This window comes from Amborella trichopoda, chromosome 3 (genome assembly GCF_054954075.1).
Source record: "Amborella trichopoda isolate Santa Cruz 75 chromosome 3, AtrichopodaSantaCruz75HAP2 v2.0, whole genome shotgun sequence".
In the NCBI taxonomy this organism is placed as follows: Eukaryota; Viridiplantae; Streptophyta; class Magnoliopsida; order Amborellales; family Amborellaceae; genus Amborella; species Amborella trichopoda.
In genome coordinates this window covers 13511869-13527508 of record NC_142338.1, presented here as the reverse complement: position 1 = coordinate 13527508, position 15640 = coordinate 13511869, and the positions used below count along the sequence as shown (strand labels likewise).

Below are 15640 nucleotides of genomic sequence, written 5' to 3'. Positions count from 1 at the left end.
GTGCAAAAGGGAGCTTAAAGCTGATTCCCTAAATGTTTCTAAGCTCCTCTAAATGTTTCTAAGCTCCCCTAAATGTTATCAAATAGTGTAAAGGGGAGCAAAAGACGTCTTATCAAATGGTGCAAAGGGAGCTTGAAGGTGATTCCCTAAATGTTATCAAATGGTGTAAAAGGGAGCGAAAGACGTCTGAAACGTTTAAGCTTACATGATGTCGCAGATCTTGTACTTAACTAGGCCTTTTTACTTCACTTTTGTGCATGTCTATCAAGGCATCTTTTTAAGAGGGGCTTATATGAATGTCTATCATGGCATCTTTTTAAGAGGGACTTTTATGATGTTGCAGATCTTGATCATTTTTCTTCTCTTTTGTGCATATCTATCGGGGCATCTTTTTAACAGGGGCTTATGTGATGTTGGAGATCTTGATCATTTTTCTTCTCTTTTGTACATGTCTATCGGGGCATCTTTTTAACAGTTTAAAAAGGGCTTATGCGATGTTGTCCTTTTTTCTTCTCTCTTTTTAAAAGTTTAAAAAGCGCTTATGTGATGTTGTAGATCTTGATCATGTTTCTTCTCTTTCTCTTTTGTGCAGGTCTATGAGCTTATGTGATGTGGTAGATCTTGACCCTTTTTTTTCTCTTTTGTGCAGGTCTAACGGAAAGCCAATGTGGTGGCTGATTATCCTCTCTTTTTTGCACGTCTAACGGAAAGCCAATGTGGTGGCTGATTATCCTCTCTTTTGTGCAGGTCTATCTCTTCCTCTCTTTGGTGCAGGTTTTTTTCTTTTGTGTAGGTCTATCGAGAAGCCAATTGATTATCGTTTTTTTTGTGTATGTTTTTTTTTTGTGTATGTCTATGAGAAGTCAATGACGGCTAATTATCTCTTTTGTACAGGTCTATCGAGTCATCATTTTAACGGTCGCTCGGGTCATCTTTTTAACCGTGGCTTATGTGATGTTGCAGATTGGGTATCCAAAGCACACAAAGCGGATTAGAATGAGCAATCTTTGAGCAATATCAAATCTTACAACTGGAGTAAAACATGCTAAAAAGAGGCGTATCCAACCTCATATTACGCCATAAAATATACCAAAACTATTTCGTGAGGACAAACATATCAATTTTGTTGTAATGACACAGATATGTCATAGATAGCGTTGACGCAAGTAATTATCATCCGCTATTGGGTCGTTTGAATTCCTCTCTTGCAAACACAAGATTTGAATAGTTATGATTAATATAAATTAATTCTTATTTATCATAAAAATATTATTGATATTTTTGTTGTCATGAATAATAATTTATTTTTATTTTTATTTTTTATTACTAATATCATCATTATTATTATTATATTGTTAATCTTCTTATTTTTTTAATTCACAAGACAAGAGAATATCTACCCATACCAAACCATCATGAGAGATCAGGTCCTTTTTGTTTTCCCATACAACGCCTTTAACAAAAAAAAAGTCTTATTGGTGCCCAATGGGAAAGTGATTTCCTAAACTGCCCAAACAGTCCCATTGATGTACCTCCCAATGGACAGGAAAGAGGTAAGATAATATCTACTCTTACCAAACTAACTCCAAGCGATGTTTATAGACCTAAATAGTGATTCCTCTCCATTATTTATAAAAAAACCAATTTTGATGAATTTTGATGAAGTTTTTGGTGAAAAGGGGAAGAATATGAGCTCAAAAAACAAAATTCGTAAAATTAAAATACAAAGCAAAAATTAATCATACTTGGTCTTGATGAAAGCTTGTTCTACGAGAATCTCTCAGCAAAAAAAAAAGATCAAATTAATAAAGAACAGCCACATAAATCGACTTTTGGCAGAAAACCCTATTCCACTAAAAAATCCCCAAATTTCTTCACGAAAATTTGTTTCTTAGGTTCGATCCAAGCCCAATCGTTATTTTATAGACTTAAAATTTTATTCTCTCCATTATTTATAAAAAAATGTTGAATTTTTACAGCTTTTTCTTGTGGAAAAATTTGTTTTCTTGGTGAAAGCCACTATAGCAACCGTGTCACTATGTCGACTCGCCTGATTCACTGTAGCATATCACTAAGAACCGGTGATTCTTCTCTAGGCACGTTCAATTACCTATATTACACTGGAATCGACACTGGCTGCCCGATTCCCGTGTCAACTCGAGCGAGTCTGTTGCGACTAGCCGTTTTTTAAAACACTAGTGTGGACTATTAATCTTCCTTACAATAGGATTTCGGATGATCTATTTTCTGAGTTTTTTAGTTTGTTGTCGTTACTTAATGAAGTATATATCCCTCATAATGCTGCTTATGAGGTAGTTTGGGATATTGATATAGATGAGAAATTTTTGGTTAAGTGTATTTATCATTTTTCATGATCCATGAAGATGATCAGTGGTTGTGAAAATTTAGAAGTGGCTTTACCGCTCAAAGTGCTAGTTTTTTATGGTTGGTTGTTCAAGATAAAGTTTTAACTATTGATAGTTTCATGAAAATAGGGAAGATTATGCCTTTGAGCAAGTTTTTTATGGTTCGTTGTTCAAGATAAAGTTTTAACTATCGATAATTTCATGGAAAGAGGGAACATTATGCTGAATATCTGTCTAGATGGTAAAACAGGTGCTCATTTGTTTCTCCATTATCTTTATACCTTTAAAATTAAATTTTGTCGCCGGTTACAGCTTGGGATCGCTTTGATTATACCTCCCGAAATAATAGGTATCATTTCAAACTTGTCACTATCTTTTTTTGCAGCAAACTGGTTTGGTGATCCTGTAGATTACACGATAGCTTTGATTATACCTCGGAATATGACAGGTATCATTTCAAACTTAGTAACTATCTTGCGGCAAACTGGTTTGGCGATGTGGCAAATTGCACAAGGTGTGATCTTGTGAGAAATATGGAAGGAAAATAACAAAAGAGTTTTTGATGGAATAAATTTGCCCTTTGAGAGGATTCTTGCCCTTTGAAAAGATCATGCGCCAGGGGAAATGGGTATGATGCGCGTTTATAAACTTAACTTATAGTTAGCAATGAAACCATAGATTAGCTAGATTGGGTAGAGTGGTAAGGATTTGGGAAGGTAAAATTATGCATTTGGGGAGAAAATAGGTAAGGGATTGGGAAGATAAAATTCTGCATTTGGGGAAAAAACAGCTAAACATGTTGATTTCCTGGCTCTACTTCATGGTGCATTAGGGAAGAAAACAGCATAACATGTTGAATTCCTGGCTCTACTTCATGGTTTGAAAATTTGTGTTGCAAAAAAATTGAAGTACTTGTATTATTAAAGGGGGACAAAACAACTAAACATGTTGAATTCCTGGCTCTACTTCATGGCTCGAAATTTTTTGTTGCAAAAAAATTATTAAAGGTGAATCCCTAACCTGTGTTATTGACAGTGATTCCCTAAATGTTATCAAATGGTGCAAAAGGGGAGCAAAAGATGCTCTATTATTAAAGGATGTTATTAAAGGAAAGGTAACTTGTGTTATTGAAGGTGATTCTCTAAATGTTGACAACGAATGTGATTCCCTAAATGTTATCAAATGTATAAAAATGGTACAAAACACGCGTGAACGTTAGAGAATCAAACATGTGTTATTGAAAGTGATTCCCTCTGTGTTAGAGAATCTTGAAGAAGATTCCCTAACCTGTGTTATTGAAGGTGATTCCCTAACCTGTGTTATTGAAAGTAATTCCGTACATGTTATCAAATGGTACAAAAATGGTGCAAAACCTGTGTTGTATTATTGAAGGTGATTCCCTAACCGGTACTATTATTGAAAGTGATTCCCGACCTGGGTTATTGAAGGTGATTCCCTAACTTGGGTTATTGAAGGTGATTCCCTAACCTGTGTTATTGAGAGTGATTCCCTAACCTGTTATTGAAGGTGAGAAAGTGATTCCCAAACCTGTTATTGAAAGTGATTCTGTAACTATATGATTTACTGAAGGTGATTCCCTACCCTATATGATTCCCTACCCTATATTCTGTAACTATATGATTTATTGAAGGTGATTCCCTAACCTATATGATTCCCTAACTTGTGTTATTGAAAGTGATTCCCTAAGCTGTGTTATTAAAGATGATTCTCTAAATGTTATCAAATGGTGTAAAACCTGTGTTATGTGTTATTGAAGGTGATTCCTTATTGAAGGTACATGTGTTATTGAATGTGATTCCTTAACCTGACCTGTGTTAACCTGACCTGTGTTATGTGTTATTGAAGGTGATTCCTTAACTTTTGTTATTGAAGGTGATTCCGATACTTGTGTTATTGGTGATTATGATACCTGTTATTGAATGTGATTCCTTAACCTGTGTTATTGGAGGTGATTCCCTAAATGTTATCAAATGATGCAAAAGGGAGCTTGAAGTGATTCCCTAAATGTTATCAAATGGTGCAAAGGGGAGCTTAAAGCTGATTCCCTAAATGTTTCTAAGCTCCCCTAAATGTTATCAAATAGTGTAAAGGGGAGCAAAAGACGTCTTATCAAATGGTGGAAAGGGAGCTTGAAGGTGATTCCCTAAATGTTATCAAATGGTGTAAAAGGGAGCAAAAGACGTCTTAAACGTTTAAGCTTACATGATGTCGCAGATCTTGTACTTAACTAGGCCTTTTTACTTCTCTTTTGTGCATGTCTATCAGGGCATCTTTTTAAGAGGGGCTTATATGAATGTCTATCATGGCATCTTTTTAAGAGGGACTTTTATGATGTTGCAGATCTTGATCATTTTTCTTCTCTTTTGTGCATATCTATCGGAGCATCTTTTTAACAGGGGCTTATGTGATGTTGGAGATCTTGATCATTTTTCTTCTCTTTTGTACATGTCTATCGGGGCATCTTTTTAACAGTTTAAAAAGGGCTTATGCGATGTTGACCTTTTTTCTTCTCTCTCTTTTTAAAAGTTTAAAAAGGGCTTATGTGATGTTGTAGATCTTGACCATGTTTCTTCTCTTTCTCTTATGTGCAGGTCTATGAGCTTATGTGATGTGGTAGATCTTGACCCTTTTTTTTCTCTTTTGTGCAGGTCTAACGGAAAGCAAATGTGGTGGCTGATTATCCTCTCTTTTGTGCACGTCTAACAGAAAGCCAATGTGGTGGCTGATTATCCTCTCTTTTGTGCAAGTCTATCTCTTCCTCTCTTTTGTGCAGGTTTATTTCTTTTGTGTAGGTCTATCGGGAAGCCAATTGATTATCGTTTTTTTTGTGTATGTCTTTTTTCTGTGTATGTCTATGAGAAGCCAATGACGGCTGATTATCTCTTTTGTACAGGTCTATCGGGTCATCATTTTAACGGACCGTGGCTTACGTGATGTTGCAGATTGGGCCTTTTTTTTCCCTTTTGTGCTTGTTTATCGAGAAGCCATTATAGCTGCTGATTATCTTGCGAGAGGCATCTTTTTAATCAGGGGCATTTTTTTATACGGAGGCAATTGAATCTGATAAGTAATTTCCTTTTAGTTTCTTTTTAGCTTAAGAATTTCTATCAAAATTTTTTTTTATTAAGGGCCACAAGTTGAATTTCTATAAAAAAATAAAATAAAATAAAATAAAATAAAATAAATAAAATAAAACTTTTATTAAGCGCCACAAGCCCCTTCTCCTTTAATAAAGCCTAAGAATTTCTATGAAAAAAAATTATTAAGCGCCACAAGCCCAAGTTTCCTTTAATAAAGCTTAAGAATTTCTATCAAAAAAATTTATTAAGCGCCACAAACCCATGTGGGTTTCGGCTGCACACACAATTTCTCTTTCCCTTCACCCCTTTTATGCCGCTCCCCCAACAACGCTTTGAAGTCCTGGATTTGGGACTAAATTTTCTTTCCCAGCCTTTCTACTGCCAAGATAATTAAGAATTACATTTTTTACAAAGTATAGGCAATTATCTCTTATCCAAAGGTTCATGTTAAGTAACCTTTTTGTAGCCAATTTGTTTGAGATTATCCCATGAAAAATACTACATAAAAGCAGCCATTTGGTTCTTAGCAATATAATAAGCTCTAAAAATAGAGAGATTTACGTACGGATCTTAATATTTTAGGTAAAAACACGAAATGCTTCATTTATAGGTGGCAATTACAACGAAGATTGGTTAACCCACTTTTTAAAATTTTTTCTAAAATTACTCCTCGATCAACCCGAAATTTGATTTTGTTGTTTTATTTTTTTTAGTTTTTTTGTTTGTAGGGTGGTGCCTTAAAACTTGGGGTACTTAAAATTAAAAGTGATCTTAACTACATTTAATGGGATTCTCATCTCCAAACGATTCAACATTTATCCAAACATTACTTTGAGCCGACCAAGACAAGTTTAGTCTCACACATTAGCGAATAGCGAGTAAAGCTACGAATATACGGTGCAAAGCAAGCTTTGACAACAAAGGAAGATAATGCAAAATCTCTCTCCATTTTTTTTGTTTTTTTTGGGAACATTGTAAAGGAAATTAAGATAATGCAAATGAAACAATCTTATACGGTGCCAAGCTATGAACGTCTCTCTCCCTTTTTATGGACCATTGCCCACCCCAATTTTCTCTCTCTCTAGTGTATAATTGAAGGTACAAATCATGGCACTTGGTCATATATTTTTCTCGATGAATAGTCAGCCTTAGCCCTTGTGTAATTAAAAAACAATTCAATATCTGCTCCTCTCAAAAGTCCACTGTGTATTTGATATCATTCACAAACATTTAGCTTATTTTCGCATAAATTTGTGTTCAAGTTCATAATTCAACACCTATAGTATTAAAAACTTGGTAAAATTACTTTATCAAAAGTAATTTTGCCGAAACGGGTTTGGTGATTTGGCAAGAGATATGGAAGGAGCGAAATAGAAGAGTTTTTGATGGGATAAGACTTATCGCTACCGCTTTTGCCGAAACGGGTTTGGTGATTTGGCAGGTTGCGCGACTAATGAGATATGGAAGAAGAGAAATAGAAGAGTTTTTTATGGGATAAGCTTACCTTGCGCGACTAATGAGATATGGAAGAAGAGAAATAGAAGAGTTTTTTATGGGATAAGCTTACCTTCTAGAGGATTAAGGAAGAAGAGAAATAGAAGAGTTTTTGATGGAATAAACTTGCCTTTAGAAAGGATTATCTATTATGGAAAGAGAAATAGAAGAGTTTTTTATGGGATAAGATTGCCTAGGATTATGGAGAAAATTTATATGCTATTTTGTTGTATCTGTCGGTTACGAAAGTGGGGGAAGATATCATGGAAGTTGACGAAATTTATCCAGCTTATTCCACATGGGCTTTATCAAGTGAAGGAAAGATAATTCCTCTGGAAGCATCTATCAGTTATGATCGTGTGAAAAGATATTATCAGTTACCAAAGTGTGAAAAGATATTATGGAAGTTGAAAAAATTTATCCAGCTTATTCCAAATGGACTTTTATCTAATGCAAGTCTAAAGGTAAAAGGAGGCATCTATCGGTCACGGAAAGATATTGACGAAATTTATCTAGTTTATTCTAAATGGGCTTTATCAGGTGCGTTCCTTCTAGGGAGTCTATAAACTTAAACTAGGGGAGTCTATAAACTTAACTTTGATTCTAGCTGGCCAGGAAACCCTACGTGAGCTGGTTTAAATCGGGTGGTTAGGGATTGGGAAACCCTGCGTGAGCTGGTTTAAATGGGGTGGTTAGGGATTGGGAAGGTAATATTGTTTTTATTTGGCCCAACGTTTTTTTTTTACTACTGCATTGTTGGCAAATTTTGATGGCAAGAAATTTAGGTCCTCGAAGGTGATTCCCCAAATGCTATACGGTAGAGCAAAGGGGCTCCCAAGCGACTTGGGAGCTTAGAACTCTGCTGCAGATCTTGGATTTACACTTTACACTTTGCTGCTGCAGATCTTGGATTTATCTAGGCCTTTCTCATTTTGTTTTGTGCACTGGTGCCGATCTTGGATTTATCCGGGCCTTTCTCATTTTGTTTTGTGCATTTTGTTGGTGCAGATTTTTGATTTATCTAGACCTTTCTCATTTTGTTTTGTTTTGTGCATGTCTATCTGAAAGCCAATGTGATCGCTGATTGTGAGGTATTTTTTTATTAGAGGCAATTGTCTCTAATTCTGTAATTTCGTTTGCGTCTCCTTTAATAAAATTTTATAACTGCTTTCAAAAAACTGTAATTTCTTTTTAGTCTCCTTTAATAAAATTTTATAGCTTCTTTCAAAACACAAAATTCAAAAGTAAGTAAAATCAGTGGTAAACCATACCCTTTAATAATTCCAATGTGTATAAAGCAAAATAAGTTAAACCATACCCTTTAATAATTTCAATTTTTATGAAAAATTGAAATATGATTGAAATTTCGTTTTAGTCTCCTTTAATAAAATTTTATAACTTCTTTCAAAAAAAACAAAATTCAAAAGTAAGTAAAATCAGTTGTAAACCATACCCTTTAATAATTTCAATTTTTATGAAAAATTGAAATATGAAATACAAAATGATGTCCACTGTGTCAGTAATGTGTAGATCCTATACTTTTCCCTTATCCCCTAGAATAAACTTGGACATGAGTGATGAACGCAATTGTTAGCTCAAATGGTAGAACAGTCCATCTCCACACAGCTGCTTATGCATTTGGCATTTGGTGTACAGGATAGGTATAGTATACAAAGCAATACTACAATAGAAAAAAATAGCAAGGATTTTCTACTCCTATAGAAGCATGCTGTCCATTTACTCCCTCAAGTAATCTAAGACCACAAATTTTAGGTATGCAAAGTCCTTAAGCCAAAAAATAACATTAATAAAAAGGATTATCATGTCACAATTTCTTTATGATTAAAAAACAAAAAAGGGAAAAATTACGCCCACACCGTAATACTTTGGTGGCATTTTGGTATTCCGAAGTTGGCCCATGTTTTACATGGAGGTCTTACTCTTTCGTGCTTTTTAAAAAATTTCCAAATTTCCCATCACCTCTTATTTTAAATTTTTTTTTTTTTTTCCCTTGAGCAATCTGATGGGTTGGAGGTATATTAGGGATCAGTCTGATATTCCAAAGGTACATTAGGGATCAGTCCGATGTTCCAAATAATGTAATTCCATAAAGTTCACTTTGTCATGATATAATATCTAATATCAGACCATTCCAAGACTTATAATTTTTTAAAATTTTGAATAATTTTGAATCTCTCATATTTGTGACATTTGAACACAAGGCATCCGATTTCTAACCGGTAGGACAACTTAATTGAATCTCTCATATTTGTGACATTTGAGCACAAGACATCCGATGTGACATTTGAACACAAGACATCCGATTAAAAATTTCCTGTGAAAATTGGAAAATCTGTGAAAATTGGAAAATCTGACTTACCCCTAATATACCTCCAAGCCAACGGATAGCTCTGCAAAAAAAAAAATGTATAAAATCTGTGAAAATTGGAAAATCTGACTTACCCCTAATATACCTCCAAGCCAACGGATAGCTCTACAAAAAAAATGTATAAAATCTGTGAAAATTGGAAAATCTGACTTACCCCTAATATACCTCCAAGCCAACGGATAGCTCTACAAAAAAATGTATAAATAAAAAAGCAGTCCCACTTTGTGGCAAAAATTTAAAAAATATATATTAAAAAATTGAGAGAGTAGGACCACTACATAAATAGAGGAAACATTGGACCATACTGTAGTACTCCAAAAAACATTGGACCATACTGTAATACTCCAAAAATTTTATGGCATGGGATTAATTTTTCAAAAAAAAAAAAAAAAAATCAATATTGAATAGATAACGTCTAATTCTGGTAGGGTGAGATCTAAGTGTTAAATAATCTAATTTTTTTAAAAAATAATCATAAAGTAATACTTAGATGGTTCCAAATTATTCAGATAAAAGTTAGAGAATTCAAATTTTTTTTTTTTTCAATATTCATATAGTAATACTTAGGCGGTTCCAAACTATTCAGATAAAAAAATCCTCCTGCCCTAAATAACATATACGAGGGAATACTACATGTAATATCATAATACGATTCCGATTCCAGAAGGCAACTAGAAAAGTAGGCACAGTATGGCATCCATCTTGAAAGTAGTAATCACAATACAATTCCTACATTTAGGAAAGGCTAACTGAAAGCCAGAAAGCTAGGTAGCTACAGGAGAGCCAGGTGCCCAGGCCGTATTGTGGTGAGGTAACCGATGAAACCAAAAACATGGAAACATAGTGTAATTACCCAGAAAACATTAGCATGACTGTGTGTGTGTTTTTAGAGAGAGAGTATGTATGTTTTTTTAGAGAGAGAGTGTGTTTGTTTTAGCGAGAGAGTGTGTTTTTGTGAGAGAGAGAGGAATTAACACCTTCAACAGGTTACATAAATGTAAGAAGCTATGGACTGTTTGGTTTTTAACCATGAGAACAGCTAAAAAAGCGATTATGGCCGAGAAAGAGTTTTACAGTCAGTCTGGCATGAAGAGAAAGCACAAGAAAAGAAGAGAAGAGAAAGGGAGATGAATTAAACCAAGTTTTAGGAGTAATAAAAGTGACGCTAGCTAGTATGGAGTGACCCCCATGTTCGCAGCTGTGAAGAAGCTCTCTGTGATTAAAACGTCATCTCCGTCCTGGAAACAAAATTTGGAGTCTCACCTTTTTTTAGTAATGTAAAATAGAAGAGAGAGAGATGAAGTTCCAAGTATTTGAAAGAAAGATGGGAGAATGGTTACCTGCATATTTGTTTTCTTGATGCTTTGATCTGCCATAAGACCGAAATGGATGTGTGGAAAGTGAGCCCACTGCAAAGGATTCACCCATATCGTATTGGCATGAATAAACTTGGAAATAAATATCGAGACAAACGCAGAGAGAGAAAGATCGAAGAACAACACCAGTTCATCAAACAACATATAAGTTGTGATGTGTGTACACCCTTCGGTGTTTTTTTGTTCTTTTTTGAGTGGGGTAGGAGAGAGAGAGAAATTGTTGAATGAAAAAGACTGATAACCTTGTGAAGAGGGAGAAAGAGATTGTTGAATGAATAGACTGTTAACCTTGTGAGGAGAGAGAGAGAGAGATTATTGAATGAAAAAGACCGTTAACCTTGTGTGAAGAGAGAGAGACTGTTGAATGAAAAACTGTTAACTTTGTGAAGAGAGAGATTGTTGAATGAAATATATTGTTAACCTCGTGACGAGAGAGATTGTCGAATGATATAGGGTGTTAACCTTTTGAATAGAGGGGGAGAGATCCAACTGTTAACCTCTTGGGGAGGGAGAGAGAGGGAGAGATCCAAGAAGACCAACAAATAGTAATTCAAATACCATTGAATACTAGTCTAATGAAACGTGGGTTTAAAGAGAGACAAAACATAGAGTTACAGATAGAGTGGAGAAGTTAGGAGAGGGATACCATTGAATACTAGTCTAATGAAACGTGGGTTTAAAGAGAGACAAAACATAGAGGAGTTACAGAGAGAGTGGAAAAGTTTGGAGAGAGAGTGGAGAAGTTAGGAGAGGGATACCATTGATTACTACTCTAATGAAACGTTGGTTTAAAGAGAGACAGAACATAGAGTTACAGAGAGAGAGAGTGGAAAAGTTTGGAGAGGGATACCATTGAATACTAGTCTAATGAAAGGTGGGTTTAAAGAGAGACAAAACATAGAGGATTTACAGAGAGCGTGAAAAAAGTCTAATGAAACGTGGGTTTAAAGAGAGACGGAGTTACAGAGAGAGAGAATGAAAAAAGTTTGAAGAGGATTTTTTTTGTTAAAAGGAAAAAAGTTTTTTTTGTTAAAAGGAAAAAAGATTCGTGAGCATGGTTGGTATGATGATGGAACTTACGTTCTTGGCCGCAGTGCTGAACGCTTCCCTGTGGGTGATGTCCGGGTTTCCCGCTTTGATTCGTTGGATCTCTTCCCTGGGATTCCATCACATAATTTTAATTTTTTTTTATCATATTTATTATTGTTTTATATATTATTGTTTCATCATTACAGGTGCTAATTGACTTCCACGACCGATAGTTACTACTCATACATAACAAACAAATCTGAATTCAATGACGAATGTGATAAGACAGTGACAAAGAAAATTGAAAAAAAAGAATTACGATTTCATTATTATATATATATTGCCTACTTGATAAAGCGGTTGTACGCCGAGGGAACTCTTTGTCTCTTCTCCGGAGCTGCAATGAAACATCACCCACCACTCATTTAATTCTCGTTATCATTATCATATCATCACCATCTCCAACCAAACAGCAAAAAACAGGACGATTGCCCACATCATTCTTCTCTCTCGATCTTTGTCTTGAAAAAGATCCTTAAACCCATCTCTCTTCTCTCTCTAAAACAGACATGAGTGACGAGAGATTTCCTTTGATCAGAGAAAAGAACTGTTCTCTCTCTAAAACACAGACATGATAATGACAGATTTCCATTAAGCAGAGACCAAAATTTCAAATTTTATGAAAGAAGGTGTTTCCAATCTTCTGTGACAGAAGAATCTTGGGATTTATGAAAAGAAGGTGTTTCCTATCTTCTGTCACAGAAGAATCTAGCCCAAAAATAAGAGTGCCAGCTCACGAAATCGGCAGCAGGATTGCCTGTCGCCCGGTAAAGTTGGGGTCGGGGCTGCCCAAGTACAAGAATCAGGCAAACTGTTTAGGACCAAAAGGAAAGTAAAACTAGCTGTTGCACACTTTAAAGTGGGGATTGAGCGGAATTTCAGTGGCATCTCCTTGATATGAAATGTACATGAAACACATAATTCCTACACAGTTTGACAGCATAAGCTTGACACAGGAGAGAGAGGTAACCCATGATTTAGACAGAGAGAGAGCACTTACGACGGCTCACAGGGGAGTGCAGTGCCTCATTCTCCTGAAGTCGAGTGGAAGCTGAGCCAGTGTTGGAGGGGGTCATGAGAGGATGGTCTAACAGGAGGCTTGAAGGCGGAGAGCATTCATCCTGTGCAATGAGATAAGAAGAAAAAAAATGAACAAAAGATGAAGCAATATAAAGTGAAAATAATGAGTGCATTGGTTACCAGAAGATTGTGGGGAGTGGGGGAGAAGAAAGCGTGGCCAAGGTGGAGCTGGGTGGCGGCCGTGGGGTGGAGAAGGCCCCTGGTATCGACGGAGAGAACATTGGTGCAATGACCGCATCTCACTGTAACCATCTTGAATAGGCTGCTGCATGGAACGCTCACCTAAAAACAAAGAAAGAAGAGAAACATCAATGACTGCGACCCCACTAAAATACTTGACTTCCATTTCGATTTCGAGAGAAAGATGCAGAGAGCGAGAGTATAAGAAAACATAGTGTCTACGAGGAGAGAGAGAGAAGGCGTTTACTGCGAGGACAGTGTCGCAAAAGTTGCAGTGGACATAGCACAACTGCTCGGAGGGAGTGGGGTGGAAGGCAAAAGAGGATGAGGATGACATGATTGATTGATTGATGGATTGGGTTTTTTGTTGTTAGAGAGAATGTCGTGGAGATTGAAAAGCAGCGATGAATGGAAGAAAAGGGCAGCGGAGAATAGTAGTAAGAGAGGAGTTGAGAGAGAAAGAAAAAGGTTTTGCAGGTTTTAGAGGAGGTCTTGAACTAACTGCTGCCCCTTGTGTTTTTTTAGGGCTCAGAAAGTGTGTGGTTGGCATTCCCAATGGTTAAAAAAAGTCGTATGCAAAGGGCGCAGGGGCGGCAGAGGTGGGGGAGAGGAGCCAGAAAGGGACGTTTGGGAGGGTGCCATTAGGGTGCCTCTCTCACCTGTTGTTTTCGCAGTAATTAAGAGAGAGAGAGAAAGTGGTAGTGTCATTTTTAGAGAGAGAAAGTGGGATTTGAAACTGGTAGGATCATTATTTTTAAGTTCCCAAATCGGTGACCTTATAGCCCCTTTAACTCCCGTGCAATAGGGGATGCTTCAGCTCCCTCCGCGTCTCTTTAGGGGAATGAAAAAGTTCACTTTTTAACGATATGACCACACCCTGATCTCCTCTTTTTAGCCCGAAATTTACCACCTTTGTCTCTTTCCGACCTCACATGTCTATACCTTAATCCATCCACCTGAGCCACCCCATCCATGTTCAACTAACATCCATCCCATCACATCACGTTGCCCTTTATAATATAAATATATGCATCCAAGCGGTCAGCGGGTCTAAGCGTGGTTTCAACGCCTACACCGTCCATTTATTTTAATTTACGTTCAATCGCGGTGACTAGCGCCGAGAATTTAGCCACTTTAGATACCGCATCGATTCAAAATTTGGATAGAAAGGGTTGGATCTTAATTCAAACTTTTTTGGATTTGAATACTAGTTCAGATTGGATCTGAGTATAGGTGGATCTGATTTGGATCCGAACCAGTTATATATATATATAAATATATATATGAAGATATGTACTACTACAGTAAATACCAAACGGCCCAGATCGAATCTAGGCCGATTTGATGATCACGGATGTTCAGTAGTGTTTTATTTTTCAGTTTTTTCCTATAAATCAAAATGATATGAAATTTAAAGCGAGTATTCATAAAAAATAGGCGAATCTCCAAAAAAATATCAAAAAAATATTTTACATGAAATAAATTAACCAAAATACCCTAGAAAAGCTTAAGGGGTATTTTGATCAATTTATTTTTTGTAAATTATTCATTTTTATATTTTTATTAGGTGTGCGTCATTAAGATGTACACACACTTCAAATTTCAGATCATTCTGATTTGTAAAAAAAACATTAAAATAAAACACTCAGACAACCGTGACCGTCAGATCGACCTAAATTCGATTTGGACTGTTGAGCATTTACGGTAGCGATACGCACATGGACGTACAAGAACTTTTTCTACATAGGTTTTTCCAAGTAGGGAAATTATCCCCAAAAGAAAGTCAAAAGGGAAATTATCCCCAAAAGAAAGTCAAAAAATTAACAATATAATATTTTTTGAAGGGAAAATTTATATAGACACGAGGCTCTAAACAATCAAATTAGAGCCTACCTCAAAAATTTTACTAGAAGAGGTTGTTTTCGTGCCCAAATATCCTCAAATTAATCATCTCGACATCAAGATGCATGGATACAAGAAAAAAAAAAGATTTCATGTTTTGGAAATAGTTCATATTGTAATGCATTTTTGGACCATCAATTTTCAAAATTTTCAAGTTCTCATAGATCTATTCGATCTGTGCTATTTTTGAAGCTTTAGATTTTATAATTAAAGATACATATATATATTTTAAGGCTATCACAAAGATTTCCAATATTGAAACCATATTTCTTGATACTATTTGAAGGTGGGCTCTAATTTGATTGTTTAGAGCCTCGGTTCTATACAAACCGCACCCATTTTCTACCTGTTTTTTAATTACCCAAAATGTCTAGACCTCATAGGTGTGTAGAGGGTCTTTACATACTTATTTAGCCTATAGCATTAGGCCCTAAGCACCCAAATAGGTGCTTGGGGCTTTACACACCCACAGGCCCCTTTGCTGACCTATGGTATCAAGCCCTAGGAAGTCGGTGCTTAGGGCTTTATAGGTCCATAAACTCCGCTACGGACCTATTTGGTACTTACCACCGGAACACGGACAAATGGTTCAATGAATCAAGTATGAAGGGAAAGCTGCATAACTCGTATGAACACAGACAAACATGCCCACAATTAAGTCAC

The 15640-nt window shown here is 36.0% G+C and overlaps 1 protein-coding gene and 1 long non-coding RNA gene across 3 annotated transcripts; one reads left to right on the top strand and one right to left on the bottom strand.

Annotated features, from left to right (window-relative positions):
* LOC148782758 (uncharacterized) lies at positions 1-1197 on the top strand. 2 transcript variants are annotated; one of them, XR_016053087.1, is made up of 3 exons: positions 1-138; positions 650-747; positions 895-1197. It is a non-coding gene; the product is annotated as an uncharacterized LOC148782758 (long non-coding RNA). The 2 variants fall into 2 exon arrangements; XR_016053086.1 differs by lacking the exon at positions 1-138 and having other exon boundaries at positions 293-747.
* A 9168-nt stretch (positions 1198-10365) lies between these two features.
* Positions 10366-13902, bottom strand: LOC18430755 (protein YABBY 4). Its single transcript, XM_006840899.4, has 7 exons — positions 13323-13902; positions 13016-13177; positions 12816-12936; positions 12104-12152; positions 11807-11882; positions 10691-10759; positions 10366-10588 (listed from the first exon to the last, which is right to left on the bottom strand). The coding sequence occupies exons 1-7, from the start codon at positions 13410-13412 to the stop codon at positions 10520-10522; spliced, it is 636 nt and encodes a 211-aa protein (XP_006840962.3). The 5' UTR covers positions 13413-13902; the 3' UTR covers positions 10366-10519.
* Between the last annotated feature and the right edge of the window lie 1738 nt (positions 13903-15640).